Source organism: Stegostoma tigrinum, chromosome 15 (assembly GCF_030684315.1).
Source record: "Stegostoma tigrinum isolate sSteTig4 chromosome 15, sSteTig4.hap1, whole genome shotgun sequence".
NCBI classification, from domain to species: domain Eukaryota; kingdom Metazoa; phylum Chordata; class Chondrichthyes; order Orectolobiformes; family Stegostomatidae; genus Stegostoma; species Stegostoma tigrinum.
This window is the reverse complement of record NC_081368.1, coordinates 1,054,399-1,070,001: the sequence shown is the minus strand read 5'-3', so window position 1 is coordinate 1,070,001 and position 15,603 is coordinate 1,054,399. Positions and strand designations below refer to the sequence as shown.

At 44.2% G+C, this 15,603-nt stretch overlaps 1 protein-coding gene across 7 annotated transcripts in view; it reads left to right on the top strand.

Moving 5' to 3' along the window:
* map7d3 (MAP7 domain containing 3) overlaps positions 1-15,603 on the top strand; it is a 112,817-nt gene that overhangs the window by 43,617 nt on the left and 53,597 nt on the right. For 5 of the 7 annotated variants that reach the window (XM_059651314.1, XM_059651313.1, XM_059651311.1 and 2 more), the window contains exons 4-7: positions 590-753; positions 10,117-10,231; positions 14,265-14,357; positions 15,447-15,557. In XM_059651314.1, the coding sequence (XP_059507297.1) occupies positions 590-753; positions 10,117-10,231; positions 14,265-14,357; positions 15,447-15,557 (483 nt within the window). The remainder of the gene's footprint in view (positions 1-589; positions 754-10,116; positions 10,232-14,264; positions 14,358-15,446; positions 15,558-15,603) is intronic. The other 2 variants (XM_059651312.1, XM_059651315.1) reach the window with 2 other exon arrangements.

Below are 15,603 nucleotides of genomic sequence, written 5' to 3'. Positions count from 1 at the left end.
ACACTGCTGGAGTGAGTGAATGTTGAAGGTGGTAGATGCGGTGTCAATCAAGCGGGATGCTTTATTTGTTAAATTTAGCCTATTAATCAGCCTGTTTAAAAAACATTATTACACACTTCTGGAGCAGGTGGGACTTGAACCCAGCATCCCAGTCCAGGGGTAGGGAGGGTACTCTGTGCCACCTGGATGGTGTCAAGCTGCTTGTGTTTTGTTGGAGCTACACCCCTCCAGGCAAACGGGGGCGCATTGCTTCACGCCCTCGACTTGTGTTCTAGATCGTGATCAGGCTTTGGGGACTGGAAGTTACTTTACCCCCCCCCCCCGCTTTGACCTGGCAGCTGCTTTATTTATTTGGCAGTTCACTGTTCATTTCTGATCAATGGTTACAATATCTCATTACCCCAAGGGTGTTGATAGTAGTGGATCTCAATAGACAAGTTGTATCCTGAGTGAAAAGGACCTGAGGTGAATGGATAAATTTATTAGCGATGTGTGAAGTAACGAACAGTGAAGGTCGCATGGTAATGTTTAAATGGCATTAATATTTTTTAATAACTGATCCACTGTTGTTTTACATTTATACCATCAGCTGCAAGAGAACTTTACATGCTAGAAAAAGAAAAGAAAATACGACTCCAGTATGAGAAACAAATGGAAGAACGCCAGAGGAAACTGCAAGAACAACGGCAGAAGGAGCAGCAGAAGAGAGTTGCAGTGGAAGAGAAACGGAGACAAAAACAGGAAGAAGAAAAGGTCTGTATGGGGGGGTGGGGGGGGGGAACGTGTGGTTCAGACCCCTCATCCTCCTCCAAAACATTCATTATACTGAATGTTGCAAAATTACATGAAATAGGAACAGGAGTTGACCATTCAGCCCCTCAATCCTGCTCTATCTATCAATATGATCATGGCCGAACTGATTGATTGTGGGATAACAAGGTGTAGAGCTGGATGAACACAGCAGGCCGAGCAGGAAAGGTGACGTTTCAGGCCTAAACCCCCCCTCCTGGGCCCGAAAGATCAGCTTTCCTGCTCCTCTGATGTTGCTTGGCCTGCTGTGTTCATCCAGCTACACACCTTGTTATCTCAGTTTCTCCAGCATCTGCAGTTCCTTCTATCCCAGACTGTGGCCTTATCTTCATTTTTCTGCTGCCCCATAGCCCACAACTCACTTGTAGGTCAATACTCCATCTAACTTAGCGTCCACTGCTCTCTAGGAAAGAGAATGCCAAAGACTGACAACACTCGGAAGTGCCTCCTCTTCTCTGATCCCATATTCTGAAACTTTGCACCGTTGTTCTAGATTCCCATGGAGGGGAAGTGTCCTCTCAGCATCCACCCTGTCATGCCCCTCAGAACTTCATCTATTCAATGTAATGCTTATTTCAGTTTCTTAGTTTGTATTCTTCCATGGGTTGCATATATCACTGTCAAGGCCAGCATTTATTGCCCATCTTTAATTGCCTTTGAGAAGTACCATCTTGAACTGGTAATGCCATGTGGCAATGGTTATAAGCGTAGAGTCCCAACACTGCAGAAAGAAGCCATTCAGCCCATTGAGCCATTGTGATTCTGATCCAATGGAGTGACTGATTTGGTCATTTCAGAGGGCAGTTTGTTTTTACAGCAGTCCAGTAGTTTCATAGTTACTGCCACTGACAGCTGCTTTTCTTCCCTCCAGATTTATTTAGTCAATCAACCAGCTGGTTGGGGAGGCTTTGAACTCTGGATTATTTGTTCAGTTACGTCGCTACTATACTACCCTAATACCTGTACGTGATTTGCAATGTTTAGCTTACTTCCATTGAGTTCAGCCCTGTGCATTACTGCTAGGAGACCGGAGTAAATGTTGTACCAAAGGGCCCAGAAAAATTAGAGCCTCTAGTAAACTTCACACCTTAGTGGCTGCCATGGCACAAACCATCGTCTTTCGAGATAGAGTTACCATAGTGCTAGTGAAACATAGTGCTAATATTTCATACTATTTAGGTTGTGAGAGGGCAAATGCATGGCAGTATAGTCTGGATAAATGAGGTTGTCTACTTGCGTAACAAAAAAAGGCAGATTATTATCTGAATGTCTAAAAATTGAGAAATTTGCGGCGAGACCTGGATGTTCTCCTACAGCAGTCATTGAGGATAAGCATGTAGGGTGCATCAGGCAGTGAAAGGATTGGAGTACACTGGGCCTTGGTGAAACCACACCTGGAGTATTGTGTGCAGTTTTGTTCTCTTCATCTGAAGAAGGATCTTCTGCCTATGGAGGGAGTGCAGTAAAAGTTTACTAGACTGATTCCTAGGATGGCAGGACTGATGTTTTGGGAGAGAGTGGATCAGTTAGGATTATATTCCCCTGAGTTTAGAAGAATGAGGGGAAATCTTGTAGAAATCTGTCACATTCTAACAGGACTAATAGGGTAAACCCAAGGAGAATGTTTGCAATAACCAGGGAACCCAGAACCAGGAGTGACAGCCCAAGGATGTGGAGAATCTTCAGATATGGGGAAATTTCTTCACCAAGAGTGGTGAGCCTATGGAATTCTGGTCCACATAAAGTGGTCAAGGCCAAAGCGTTGAATGTTTTTAAGGAGCTAGATATAATTCTTAGGGCTGAAGGAATCAGGAGAATGGAGAACAGGGTACTGAGCTGGATGATCAGCTGTGATCGCATCGAATAGCAGAGCATGCTTGAAGGGACAAAAGGCCTGAGCCTCTAATTTTCTATGTTCTTGGCGCTTGTGATTCCATGATGATTGGTTATTGTCAGTGACACATGGAGCAAGGAGGAGCTCAGCCAAGTTTCCCCTCACTGTTTACTAGTGTATAGGGAAGGTGGGTATTCACAATGACGGTGAGCTTTAATGCAGTCATGGTCCCCATGGATGATGCTGAATGCACAAAAATTTGCATCCACACGTTCCATTGTTTGCATTCCCCTCCCCCATCCCCCAAGTCGCTGGGCTATGCATAGGTGCTACCGTTTACTCTTGGGATATAGTAACCAAGATAATGCATCAATCTCCAGTGTGGAGACTATAATCATTACTTATTGAATCCTGACTCAAGGCAATGCTTGGCTCAAGGTTTGTTTCTTTTAATTTATAACAGTTAACTTTGTTTCTCTGTGTTTTCAAAGTTTCTTTTATGGGTGTTACATTTTTAAGAGAATGTTAACCCCTAAACTTGTTCAACTTTATAGAAACTCAGAAACAGGGGTAAGCCATTCAGACCATCAAGATTGCTCTGCCATTCAATTAGGCCGTGAGCTCATAGTATTTTCATATGTCCTAACGTTATTAGACTCCAAAGGTCTGTCATAGAAACATTGAACATAGGTGCAAGAATAAGCCATTTGTCCTTCGAGCCTGCACCACCGATCATTTCATGCAATCTCAGCATCCCATTCCCCCCCTCCCCCTATACCTTTTGATCCCTTTAGCCACAAGGGCCACATCCAGCTCCCTCTTGAACACATCTAATGAACAGGCCCCAGTAGCTTGTGGGAGAGAATTCCACAGGTTCACAACTGAGTGAAGAAATTTTTCCCCATTGCAGTCCTGAATGGCCTACCCCTTATTCTTACACTGTGATCACTAGTTCTGGACTAGCCCAACATTGGGAACATTCTTCCTACATCTAGCCTGTCTAGTCCCATCAAGATTTTATACGTTTCTCTGAAATCCTCATCATTCCAACTTCCAGCAAATGCATACCCATCAAACATGACAGTCCAGCTGACCTGGGAATCAGCATCAGAGGAACAGGAAAGCTGACTTCTTGGGGCCTATACCCACCTTCAGAAAAAAATATTTTTTAGGCCCGAAACGTCAGCTTTCCTGCTGCTCTGATGCTGCTTGGTCTGCTGTGTTCATCCAGCTCTACACCTTGTTGTCTCAGATTCTCCAGCATTTGCAGTTCTTCCTAGCTCTGACCTGGGAATCAGTCTGGTGAACCTTGGCTGAACTCCCTTCATAGCCAGAATGTCCTTCATCGGACTGGGAGACCATAATTGCACACAATACCCAAGGGCGTGGCATCATTAAGGCCCTGTATAACTGCAGCAAGACATCCTTATTCCGATATCCAAATCCTCTCACTATGAAGGCCAGCACTCCATTAGCTTCCCTAACTGTCTGCTGCACCTACATGCCAAGCTTCAATGACTGTTCCACCACGACACACAGGTCTCAATGCACCTCACCTTTGCCTAAACTGCCACCATTCAGATAGTAACCTGCCTTCAGAGATAATGGGAATTGCAGATGCTGGAGAAGCCGAGATAACAAAGTGTGGAGCTGGATGGAGACAGCAGGCCAAGCAGCATCTTAGGAGCGCAAAAGCTGACGTTTTGGGCCTAGACCTTCATCAGAAAAGAGGGATGGGGAGAGAATTCTGAAATAAATAGGGGGAGAGAGGGAGGCGGACTGAAGATGGATAGAGGAGTAGATAGGTGGAGAGGAGAGCATGGGTGGGGAGGTAGGGAGGGGAGATAGGTCAGTCCGGGGAGGACGGACAGGTCGAGGGGGCGGGATGAGGTTAGTAGGTAGGAAATGGAGGTGCGGCTTGAGGTGGGAGGAGGGGATAGGTGAGAGGAAGAACAAGTTAGGCAGGCGGGGACGAGCTGGGCTGGTTTTGGGATGCAGTGGGGGAGGGGGAGATTTTGAAGCTGGTGAAATCCACATTGATACCATTGGGCTGCAGGGTTCCCAAGCAGAATGAGAGTTGCTGTCCCTGCAACCTTCGGGTGGCATCACTGTGGCACTGCAGGAGGCCCATGATGGACAGGTCGTCTGAGGAATGGGAAGGGGAGTTAAAATGGTTTGCGGCTGGGAGGTGCAGTTGTTTATCGCGAACCGAGCGTAGATGTTCTGCAAAGCAGTCCCCAAGCCTCCGCTTGGTTTCCCCAATGTAGAGGTAGCCACATTGGGTACAGCGGGTACAGTATGCCACATTGGCAGATGTACAGGTGAACATCTGCTTGATGTGGAAAGTCATCTTGGGGCCTGGGATGGGGGTGAGGGAGGAGGTGTGGGGGCAGGTGTAGCACTTCCTGCGGTTGCAGGAGAAAGTGCTGGGTGTGGTGGGGTTGGAGGGGAGTGTGGAGCAGACAAGGGAGTCCCGGAGAGAGTGGTCTGTCCGGAAGGCAGACAAGGGTGGGGATGGAAAAATGTCTTTGGTGGTGGGGTCGGATTGTAGATGGCGGAAGTGTCGGAGAATGATGCATTGTATCCGGAGGTTGGTGGGGTGGAATGTGAGAACGAGGGGGATGCTCTTGGAGCGGTTGTGGTGGGGCGGGGTGTGAGAGATGACGTGCCACCGACTCCCATAGCTACCTAGAATACACGTCCTGCCACCCACCTTCCTGCAAAAATTCCATCCCCTGTTCCCAATTCTTTTGCCTCCACTGTATCTGCTCCCACGATGAGGCGTTCCACTCCCGTACACCCCAGATGTCCTCATTCTTCAAGGTCCCGCTTGGGGACCACTTTGCAGAACACCTCCACTCAGTTTGCGGCAAACAACTGCACCTCTGAGTCGCGAACCATTTCAACTCACCCCACCCCCGTTCCTTAGACGACATGTCCACACTGGGCCTCCTGTAGTGCCATAATGATGCCATCCATAGGTTGTAGGAACAGCAACTCATATTCCGCTTGGGAACCCTGCAGCCCAATGGTATCAATGTGGACTTCACAAGCTTCAAAATCTCCCCCTCCCCCACTGCATCCCAAAACCAGCCCAGCTCGTCCCCACCTCCCTAACCTGTTCTTCTTCTCACCCATCCCTTCCTCCTACCTCAAGCCGCACCTCCATTTCCTACCTACTAACCTCATCCCGCCCTCCCCGGACTGCCTTATCCCCTCCCTACCTCCCCACCCATACCCTCCTCTATCCATCTTCGGTCCGCCTCTCCCTACTTATTTCAGAATCTTCTCCCCATCCCCCTCTCTGATGAAGGGTCTAGGCCCGAAACGTCAGCTTTTGTGCTCCTCAGATGCTGCTTGGCCTGCTGTCGTCATCCAGCTCCACACTTTGTTATCTGCCTTCCTGTTTTTGTCACCATAGTGGATAACCTCACATTTTTCCACGTTCTATCGCATGTGCCCATTCAGACAGTCTGCTCAAGTCACTCTGCAGCCTCTTAATATCCCCCTCGCAGCCTGCACTGCCACCCAGCTTAGTGTTATCTGCAAATTTACATGGAAATATTACATACAACTGCTTCATCCATGACGTTAATGTATATTGTGAGCAGCTGACATCCCAGTATTGAACCCTGCGGTACCCCACTTGTCACCGCCCGCCTCTCTGAAAAGGACCTGTTTATTCTGACACTCTGCTTCCTGTCTGCCAACCAGTTCTCTATCCATGTCAACACATTACCTCACATACCATGCACTTTCATTTTCCTTACTAATCTCTCATGTATGATGTTGACAAAACTTTTTCAAAGTCAGATACACAATTTTACAGATTGACCATTGTCTAGTTTTGTGGCCAAATTCTCAAAAAAAAAAATGCCAGAAGATTTGTCAAGCATGATTTCCTTTTAGTGAATCCATGCTGACTAGAACTGATTCTGTTACTGCTTTCCAAATGTCCAGTTATCACATCATTAATAATTGACTCAAGCATTTTACACACCACTGATGTCAGGCTAATCAGCTTATAATTCCCCATTTTCTCTCTCCCTCCTTTTTACAGTGGGGTTACATTAGCTACCCTCCAGTCCATTGGAACCTCTTCAAGAGCCAAACAGAATGCTGAAAAATGCTCACCAGTGCATTCACTATTTCTGAGGCCGCTTCCTTAAGTACTCTAGGATGCAGAACATCAAGCCCTGGGGACTTATCAGGTTTTAATCCCATCAGTTTCTCCAACACCATTTCCTGACTGATAAGGATTCCCTTCAGTTCCTTCTTCAGGCTTGACCCTCTGTCCTTTAACATTTCCTGAAGATTATTTGTGTCCTCCTTAGTGAAGATAGATCCAAAATATTTGTTCAACCGATCTGCCATCACTTTTTTCTATTTGAATTCACCAGATTCTAACTGTAAGGGACCACCTTTCATCTTCACACATCTATAGCAGCCCTTGAGGTCAGTTGTTGTTTTTTGCAAGCTTAGTTTCATATTCTATTTTCCCTTTCCAAATTAAACCCTTTGTCCTCTTCTGAATTTTAATTTCTCCCAGTTCTTTGGTTTGCTGCTTTTCTGGCCAATTTACATGTCACCTGTTTAGCTTCAACGCGGTTCCTGATTCTCCATTTATTAGCCATGGCTGAGGCACCTTCCTTGTTCTACTTTTACACCTGACAGATGTTCAATTATTCATCCATGTGTTCTTTAACACAATTGCCTATTCTTCGTCAACCTGTTAAGTGTCCTTGGCCAGTTTATCTGAGCCAATGCATACCTCGTCAAAGTTAGCTTTCTTTAAGTTCAGGATCCTAATGTTTTCTGCCTTGAATATGCTAAATGATTGAACTTACACAGCTTTTTGAGGTTGAACGTTCCAAAAATTCATCACCCTCTGGAGAAATTGCTTCTCATTTCAGTCGTGACTGGTGTACACCTTATCCCAAGATTATGTCCCCAGTTTTAGAGTCACCAGTCTCAGGAGAAACATCTTGTCTACATCCATCCTATCATGCTGAGACAATTTTGTAAGTTTTAATGAAGTCACCAACTCTGGAGAATACAGAACTAATTTCCCCAATCTCTCCTCTTCACACAATCTACCACCCCAAAGATTTAGTCTTGTGAACGTCTGTTGTATTCCTTCTGCGGCAAGTATATTCTCCTTACGGAGACCAAAGCTATACGAGACACCTATAACTGTACAATGCACTCCCACTAAAGCTCTACATAATTGCAGCAAGATTTCTTTTATACCTGAACTCAAATCCTCTTGAGATGAAAGCCAATGTACCATTTGCCTTCCTAATTGCTCACTGTTCCTAAAGAATACAGAGACAGGAGGAATTAAGTACCAGCATCATCGCTAAAGAAGTAGTAATAGACAAACTAATAGGCTGAAGGCAAAGAAGACTCCTTGCCATGATGGCATGCATCTTCGGATCCTTTAAAAAAAAGGCAGCTGCAGAAATAATGGGAACTGCAGGTGCTGGAGAATCTGAAATAACAAGGTGTGGAGCTGGATGAACACAGCAGGCCAAGCAGCATCTCAGGAGCACAAAAGCTGACATTTTGGGCCGAGCTGCTCTGATGCTGCCTGGTCTGCTGTGTTCATCCAGCTCCACACCTTGTTATCTCAGCTGTAGAAATATTGGATGTATTTGTTGTAGTATTCTAAAAATCCTTGAAGCTTTGCATCTTCCTCAGTTTATGTTCCCATCTAGTTTAATGTATCAACAAATTTTAAAATATTGCTGTTCGTTCTCGTGTCCAAATTGTAAAGATCGTTCCCATCTGTGGATCTAGCACCCATCCTCATTGTAACCTACTCGGTGCTTTTATTCTATGAATCAGGAATGGTCTGTGACCGTCTTTACTGTTATGTTTATTTGCTGTCACTACGGCTTTACAGTGATGAACTATAGTGAGTGTGCTAGTGTCTTCTGCCTCGCTATTATAGAGGACAGTACAAGTGAGAACATACCCATTGAGCTTTTATTAGCCTTTATACCCAATGGGACAATGATGCTGGTTGTGACTCTCTCTCTTTTATTCTTTATGACCAGTATTTGAATCTGGTCCAGAGCAATCAAATGTAAACCATTTTGGCAGTCGGGGTCTCCACACGTTGTGTGCTTATTCAGGTTCCGCCCAACTCTTGGCAGGACCATAGCTAAGTACAAATTGATAAATTGCTATCTTAACCAAATGGAACAACAAAATAATGCCTGGAGGCAGGGGTGAAAAATGGGCGTTTATAGTAGATATGCTGGTTTGAGTTAGTTAGATTATAGAATCCTAGAATCCCTACAGTGTGGAAGTAGGCTATTCAGTCCCATCAAATCCATACTGACCCTCCAAAGAGCATCCCAGGCCCCTACCTATCCCTGTAGCCCTACATTTCCCAAGGCTAATCCACCTAGCCAGCACACCCCTGGAAGCTATGGAGCAGTTTAGTGTATCTAATCCACCTAACCTGCGCGTGTTCAAACTGTGGGAGAAAACTGTAACACCTGAAGGAAGCCCATGCAGAGAGTCGCCTGGCTGGAGTCGAACCCAGGTCCCTGGCACCATGAGGCAGCAGTGCTAGCCCCTGTGTTACCCCGGGATGCCAAATCCAAAGGCAGAATAAAGAGATCTTCTATGCAGTCTGTGCTCCCATTTATGCTTCCAAAGCACATCTATAAATGAAGACAACTATGATTTACTCAACTAACCCAGACTGAGCATTTAGAAATAAAATCAGAAATCTGGAAATACTCAGGTTGGATCCTATCTGTGGCAAAAGAGGAACATTTGACCTGACAAACCTGAGCAGGTGACTGTTTCCTCTTCAATGCAGACTGTTAAACCTGCTAAGTATTTGATGAGTTTTTAGTTAAATGTGTTGCTAGTGAACATGAAAAAGCCTGGTCAGAGTCAATGAGTTATTACCTAGAATGAAACATTGTGATGATAGCATTTGTCTAATACAAGGCAAGTTTTATATAAAAATCTTCCCTGTACAAACGATGTCCTACTTCTGAAAAGTATGTGAGAAATGTGAATAACTGTTCTACAAAAAGTAATAATAAAAAAATCGGCGTGACTCCAGTTTGAAATCTGCCATTAACAATGTAAGATAGGAATTGAAGACCTGAGAGACTTCAGTTTGCAAGTTTGATTTTCGTTATAGTTCTGTATGCTAACATATTGCGATTAAAATAAGTTAAAATGATTGTAAGGAACAGTGTGCAACTTTAACAAAATCAGAAATGACTGAAGAATCTGAGCAGGCCTGGCAGCATTTGTGGAGACAAAGCAGAGTTAACGTTTTGGGTCCAGTGACCCTTCAGAATTGCATCCACAGATGTTGCCAGACCTGAGTTTTTCCAGCAACTTCTGATTTTGTTTCTGATTGCTAGCATCAGCAGTTCTTTTGGGGTTTTTTTTGTTTAACAAGTTTTATCCTGATTCCTTTCTTTTGAAACTGACATTAGGAGCACTACGAAGCTGTGATGCGACGCACCTTAGAACGGAGCCAGCGCTTGGAGCAAAGGCAAAAAAGATGGTCATGGGGTGGAGCTATAACAACTGAAAAGGACAGCTCTAATGGTAAGTGTCACTTGCACTTGGGAGTCAATCACCAGTCATAATGCCACAGTGCTTTTAAGCTATGTTCAGAAGGATGTTTTACTCACTGATATTCATTCATCCATTTACATTAGCTTATAGGAGTTTAGCATTATAGTTCGGGGTGGGGGGGGGGGTGGCGGAGCTATCACCTAGCAGGAGTGTTGGGAATAATGTGCAGTAGACAACATGTCACGAGGACTCTTTTGTAGAAATTAATGAGAAATAACTGATCAGAATGGTTTGGGTGAGGAATTAGGATCACTCCCTCAGCAGTAATGAATCACAAGTGGTTGGGGGAGGCTAGTCCATCCCTGCTTGGAGAGTAGAGATCACAGACTGAGTTATGAAGCAATTAGAGAGACTGTTTGGGTGTGGTGGGAGGAGAATAATAAGGGACTTCAAACCTGGACATACGTTTCAAACGCAGTGCGATGAGGTGAACTGGGTAGGGGTGGTGGACAGGGCAATGAACTTGAACATTGGAAATGCTCAGAAAACAAGGTAGAGCCTTCTGTATTCCAGGATGGTACCCTTAGCATCAGGGGCGTCCTGTAGCTTACGTTAGCACAACATTCCAGAGGTGCCATAAACCGTCTGATAAAGTATAGCCAGGAACTTGGGACTACACAATGAACTGTCAGTCTCCATTACACTGATAACTTTGAATTTGAACTTCCTGTATTAGCTGAAAAATGACACGAAGTTTCACATTTTAAGACATTTACTATAACAATGTCACACTGTTGCCTAAGCACAAACTTTGAGGGCCACTTGTATAACACAGAATGGAATCTTGCCCCATTCTTCTTATTCACCCAAATGTTAGTGCATGTTTGATTAGATTTATTTTACATTGACCTTTAACAAGGCGTTTCAGCAAGGCGTTCGATAAGGTTCCCCACGATAGGCTATTGTACAAAATGCGGATGAATGGAATTGTGGGAGACGTAGCAGTTTGGATCAGAAATTGGCTTGCTGAAAGAAGACAGAGGGTGGTAGTTGATGGGAAATGTTCATCCTGGAGACCAGTTACTAGTGGTGTACCGCAAGGGTCGGTGTTGGGTCCACTGCTGTTTGTCATTTTTATTAATTACCTGGATGAGGGCATAGAAGGATGGGTTAGTAAGTTTGCAGACGACACTAAGGTCGGTGGAGTTGTGGATAGTGACGAAGGATGCTGTAGATTGCAGAGAGACATAGATAAGCTGCAGAGCTGGGCTGAGAGGTGGCGAATGGAGTTTAATGCAGACAAGTGTGAGGTGATGCACTTTGGTAGGAGTAACCAGAAGGCAAAGTACTGGGCTAATGGTAAGATTCTTGGTAGTGTAGATGAGCAGAGAGATCTCGGTGTCCATGTACACAGATCCTTGAAAGTTGCCACCCAGGTTGACAGGGCTGTTAAGAAGGCATACAGTGTTTTAGCCTTTATTAATAGAGGGATCGAGTTCCGGAACCATGAGGTTGTGCTGAAGCTGTACAAAACTCTGGTGCGGCCGCACTTGGAGTATTGCGTACAGTTCTGGTCACCGCATTATAAGAAGGATGTGGAAGCTTTGGAAAGGGTGCAGAGGAGAATTACTAGGATGTTGCCTGGTATGGAGGGAAGGTCTTACGAGGAAAAGCTGAGGGACTTGAGGCAGTTTTCATTAGAGAGAAGAAGGTTGAGAGGTGACTTAATTGAAACATATAAAATAATGAGAGGGTTAGATAGGGTGGATAGGGAGAGCCTTTTTCCTGGGATGGTGACGGCGAGCACAAGGGGGCATAGCTTTAAATTGAGGGGTGAAAGATATAGGACAGATGTCAGAGGTAGTTTCTTTACTCAGAGTAGTGAGGGAATGAAATGCTTTGCCTGCAACGGTAATAGATTTGCCAACTTTAGGTACATTTAAGTCATCATTGGATAAGCATATGGACGTACATGGAATAGTGTAGGTTAGATGGGCTTGAGATCGGTATGACAGGTCGGCACAACATCGAGGGCTGAAGGGCCTGTACTGTGCTGTAATGTTCTATGTACATATGCATTCAGTGATTCCTAAACATGGCAGCATGGTGGCTCGGTGGTTAGCACTGCAGCCTCACAGCACCAGGGACCCAGGTTCCATTCCACCCTCGGATAATTGTCTGTGTGGAGTTTGCACATTCTCCCCGTGTTTGCGTGGGTTTCCTCCGGGTGCTCCGGTTTCCTCCCACAGTCCAAAGATGTGCAGGTTAGGTGGATTGGCCATGCTAAATTGCCCATAGTGTTCAGGACTGTGTGGGTTATCGGGGAATGGGCCTGGGTGGGATGTTTCAAGGGGCGGTGTGGACTTGTTGGGCCGAAGGGCCTGTTTCCACAATGTAGGGAATCTAATCTAATCTAAACCAAAAATGTATAATAGAATCATAAAATTTTACACTACAGAATAGGCCATTTGAGTCTACCAGCTTTTGCAAGAACTATCCAGGTAGCCCCATTCTCCTATCTAACTTCCTTGCCGACAAGTTGAAATTATGGCCCCTGTTATTGAAAAACAAACAAGTGGAAGCGGAATATCCTTCCTTACCCAGCTAAAATTGTCCATAATTTTGAGTAACTCAATAATTGCCGTTCTTTTGTTTTCTGAGCCTGGTGACTGTCATTCGATGTGATCTATTTTCCCAGACACACTCACTTTCACTCTCTTCTGCACTGTTATGATTGAGTTTCCTCCAGCCTTGATTTAACTCCTTACAAATTAGGTCTTTTTCACTCTGTGCCTGAGCTTCCACCCACATAGCAAATTGTTGACATTTTAGCCTCCAGCTGCTGTTCTGTCCTGAAACCAGGTAGACCCAAAAGAGGCAGTCTGTGATATTCTAGGAAAGTCCTATAATCTGATCTTTACAGTGGTAGTTTCTGCATGCTTACCCATGACAATGTTACACAGTTCACGTGACTCACAATGTGGAAATGCTAATTGTTTGTCTCTGAGAAAACGAGTTCACCTTGGAACAAACCAGACAGTTGCAAGCACAGCTACTTTTAACCCAGCATTCTCAAAATTTCTGAGACTTCGGAGACTCTTGGTCTCTGCAGTTAATCCTTGACCTGCTGTCAGATGTTTTCTAACCGACCTGTTCAAATGTGCTATGACATATCTAGAATAAATAGGACTGGAACCTGGGCCTCCTGGTCCATCGATAACAAAGTGTGGAGCTGGATGAACACAGGCCAAGCAGCATCTCAGGAGCACAAAAGCTGACGTTTCAAAGGGTCTAGGCCCACATCCAGCTCCACACTTTGTTATCTTGGATTCTCCAGCATCTGCAGTTCCCATTATCTCTGATACAATTTTAACCTCCTGGTCCATAGTTAGGGAGACTACCATTGTATGACCATGCTTACAGGCTGCTGCCATTGTTACCAGCATAAATACCGCTCACCTCTTTCCTAGTAAACAATCAGTGTCCTTTTGTTCTCTAACAAAGTACCCAGCCTTACTGTCAAGTCGACTTCAAAACAAGTCACACAGCCCTTTCCATTTTACCTTGATCAAAGACCATTCCAAAACACATACTTGTAAACCTCATAACTTTAATATGAATGTCTTTGGATACCAGCTTGTAGCAGCTCTAAAAGGTGCCTGTGCTGGTAAGGATATGTTTGCTTTGCTCCAGCCATGGAACTCTCAAAGCAAGATGAAACTGAACACCTCTCAATAAATGTAGGTTCCCTAATGTGCAGTGTAGCATGCATAATGGTGGAGTTTATTTTAATAAGATTGAGGTGGGGAGGTAGCTGAATGTGAGTGTATGAATCTAGTGTGGATGGTGTTTTGGTGTGAACAATGTTGCAGAAGTGAGATTTTGCAGAGGATGACGTGGCGTTGAATCAAAGACAAACTGAACCATAATTTCAAGCATTAATTCTGGGATATTCCCCTGGTTCAGTTCCTGTCATCATTAATCACCTTGTTTTTTCTGTAACCAATTATTTGTCTATTAATCTGTATTGATTTTGCCAAGTGATCATTTCTCTCTTGTTTAGGTGTTCCTGAACATTCCTTAACTCCACCTTTAAATTTGTCTGACTGCCCCCCTCCTTCCTCAGACTCCCAGGCTTCCACTGAAGATGGTTCTGGTTTGGAACTATGCTACCTGCTTGCTGAAATTAATGCATTAAAGATGAATATTAGTTAATGTTGCAAACTAACATTTTAAAAACCTGAAAAGAAACTAATCTCCGGCTCTACCGGCATGTAATACTTGCTTTACATTCCCCTGCGAATATTGGGTGTGGATGCATGCACTTGGTTTGTAAGGAAAGTTGTGAAGTGATATTTTATCCTGAAAATATGTTATTCTAATGTCTGTTTAACCTAATAATTCAACAGGGGATACTTTATGACTGAGAGACTTTATAAATGAGCTGATGGTCAACTGCATTGACTGTTTATAAATCGAATTTAAGCCCACTATCTTTTGAAATGTAGAGATTGTATCTTTCCATTTTCAAAACCAGATGAATTTATTTAATTCCCTCTAATGGTGTTTTAACAGTGATGTGGTACAGTGGATTGAGGGTGCCACATATTGGAACACTTCTGCTTATGCATCATTTTCAATCCAAGCTTAGCTGTCCTTTCCCTCAGGCTCCTATGTGAAATGAGTTTGGGTTTTCTTGATTTGGGTCATGAGAAGTACAAGACAGCCTAAACTGTGTTGTGAGCCAATGGTAATTAGATTTTTGAAGTTGTGCTGGATTTCAAGTTGACTTCGTTGTAAAACTAGAGCACAATATCAGTAGTGTACACCCACTGCCAGCACTGAACCGCGTTCTTGCTCCACTGCCCGATACAGGCTGAGCACAAAATTCAGCAGGACGTCACTATTTTGCTCAAACAGGAAATAGCACTCTGAACAGGCTAAAGTCATAATTGTAACTAATTTGTTCCAATTTATGTTGAAAGTTTTTTTTAATTTCCATTGATGACTAACATTTTGATTTTGAGGATTTTCAAACTCTGAAACTCCAGACCAAGCCAAGAACATTCTTCTCTTTCTTTTCTAATAAAGTTCAACAATGGATGTAAGTTCTCTCACCCAGTATTTACTTTCAGGATAAAATATATCTAAGATATGCATGGTGTAAACAGCTGGTCAAGACTGTTACCACTGCTGTACCTGGACTCGGGCCTCAAAGATGTTGAGTTTTATTTTCTTCCTGCAGCTGTAGACAAACGTTCCACATCCACCACCAACCTCATGAAACAGGGACAGCCGGACGTAAGCAAGCGTCTGTCTTCATCTTCAACAGCACTTCTAAACTCTCCTGACAAAAGTAAGTGGGCTGTTCCCGGATTGTGCATATGTTGCCGTGCTAGTTT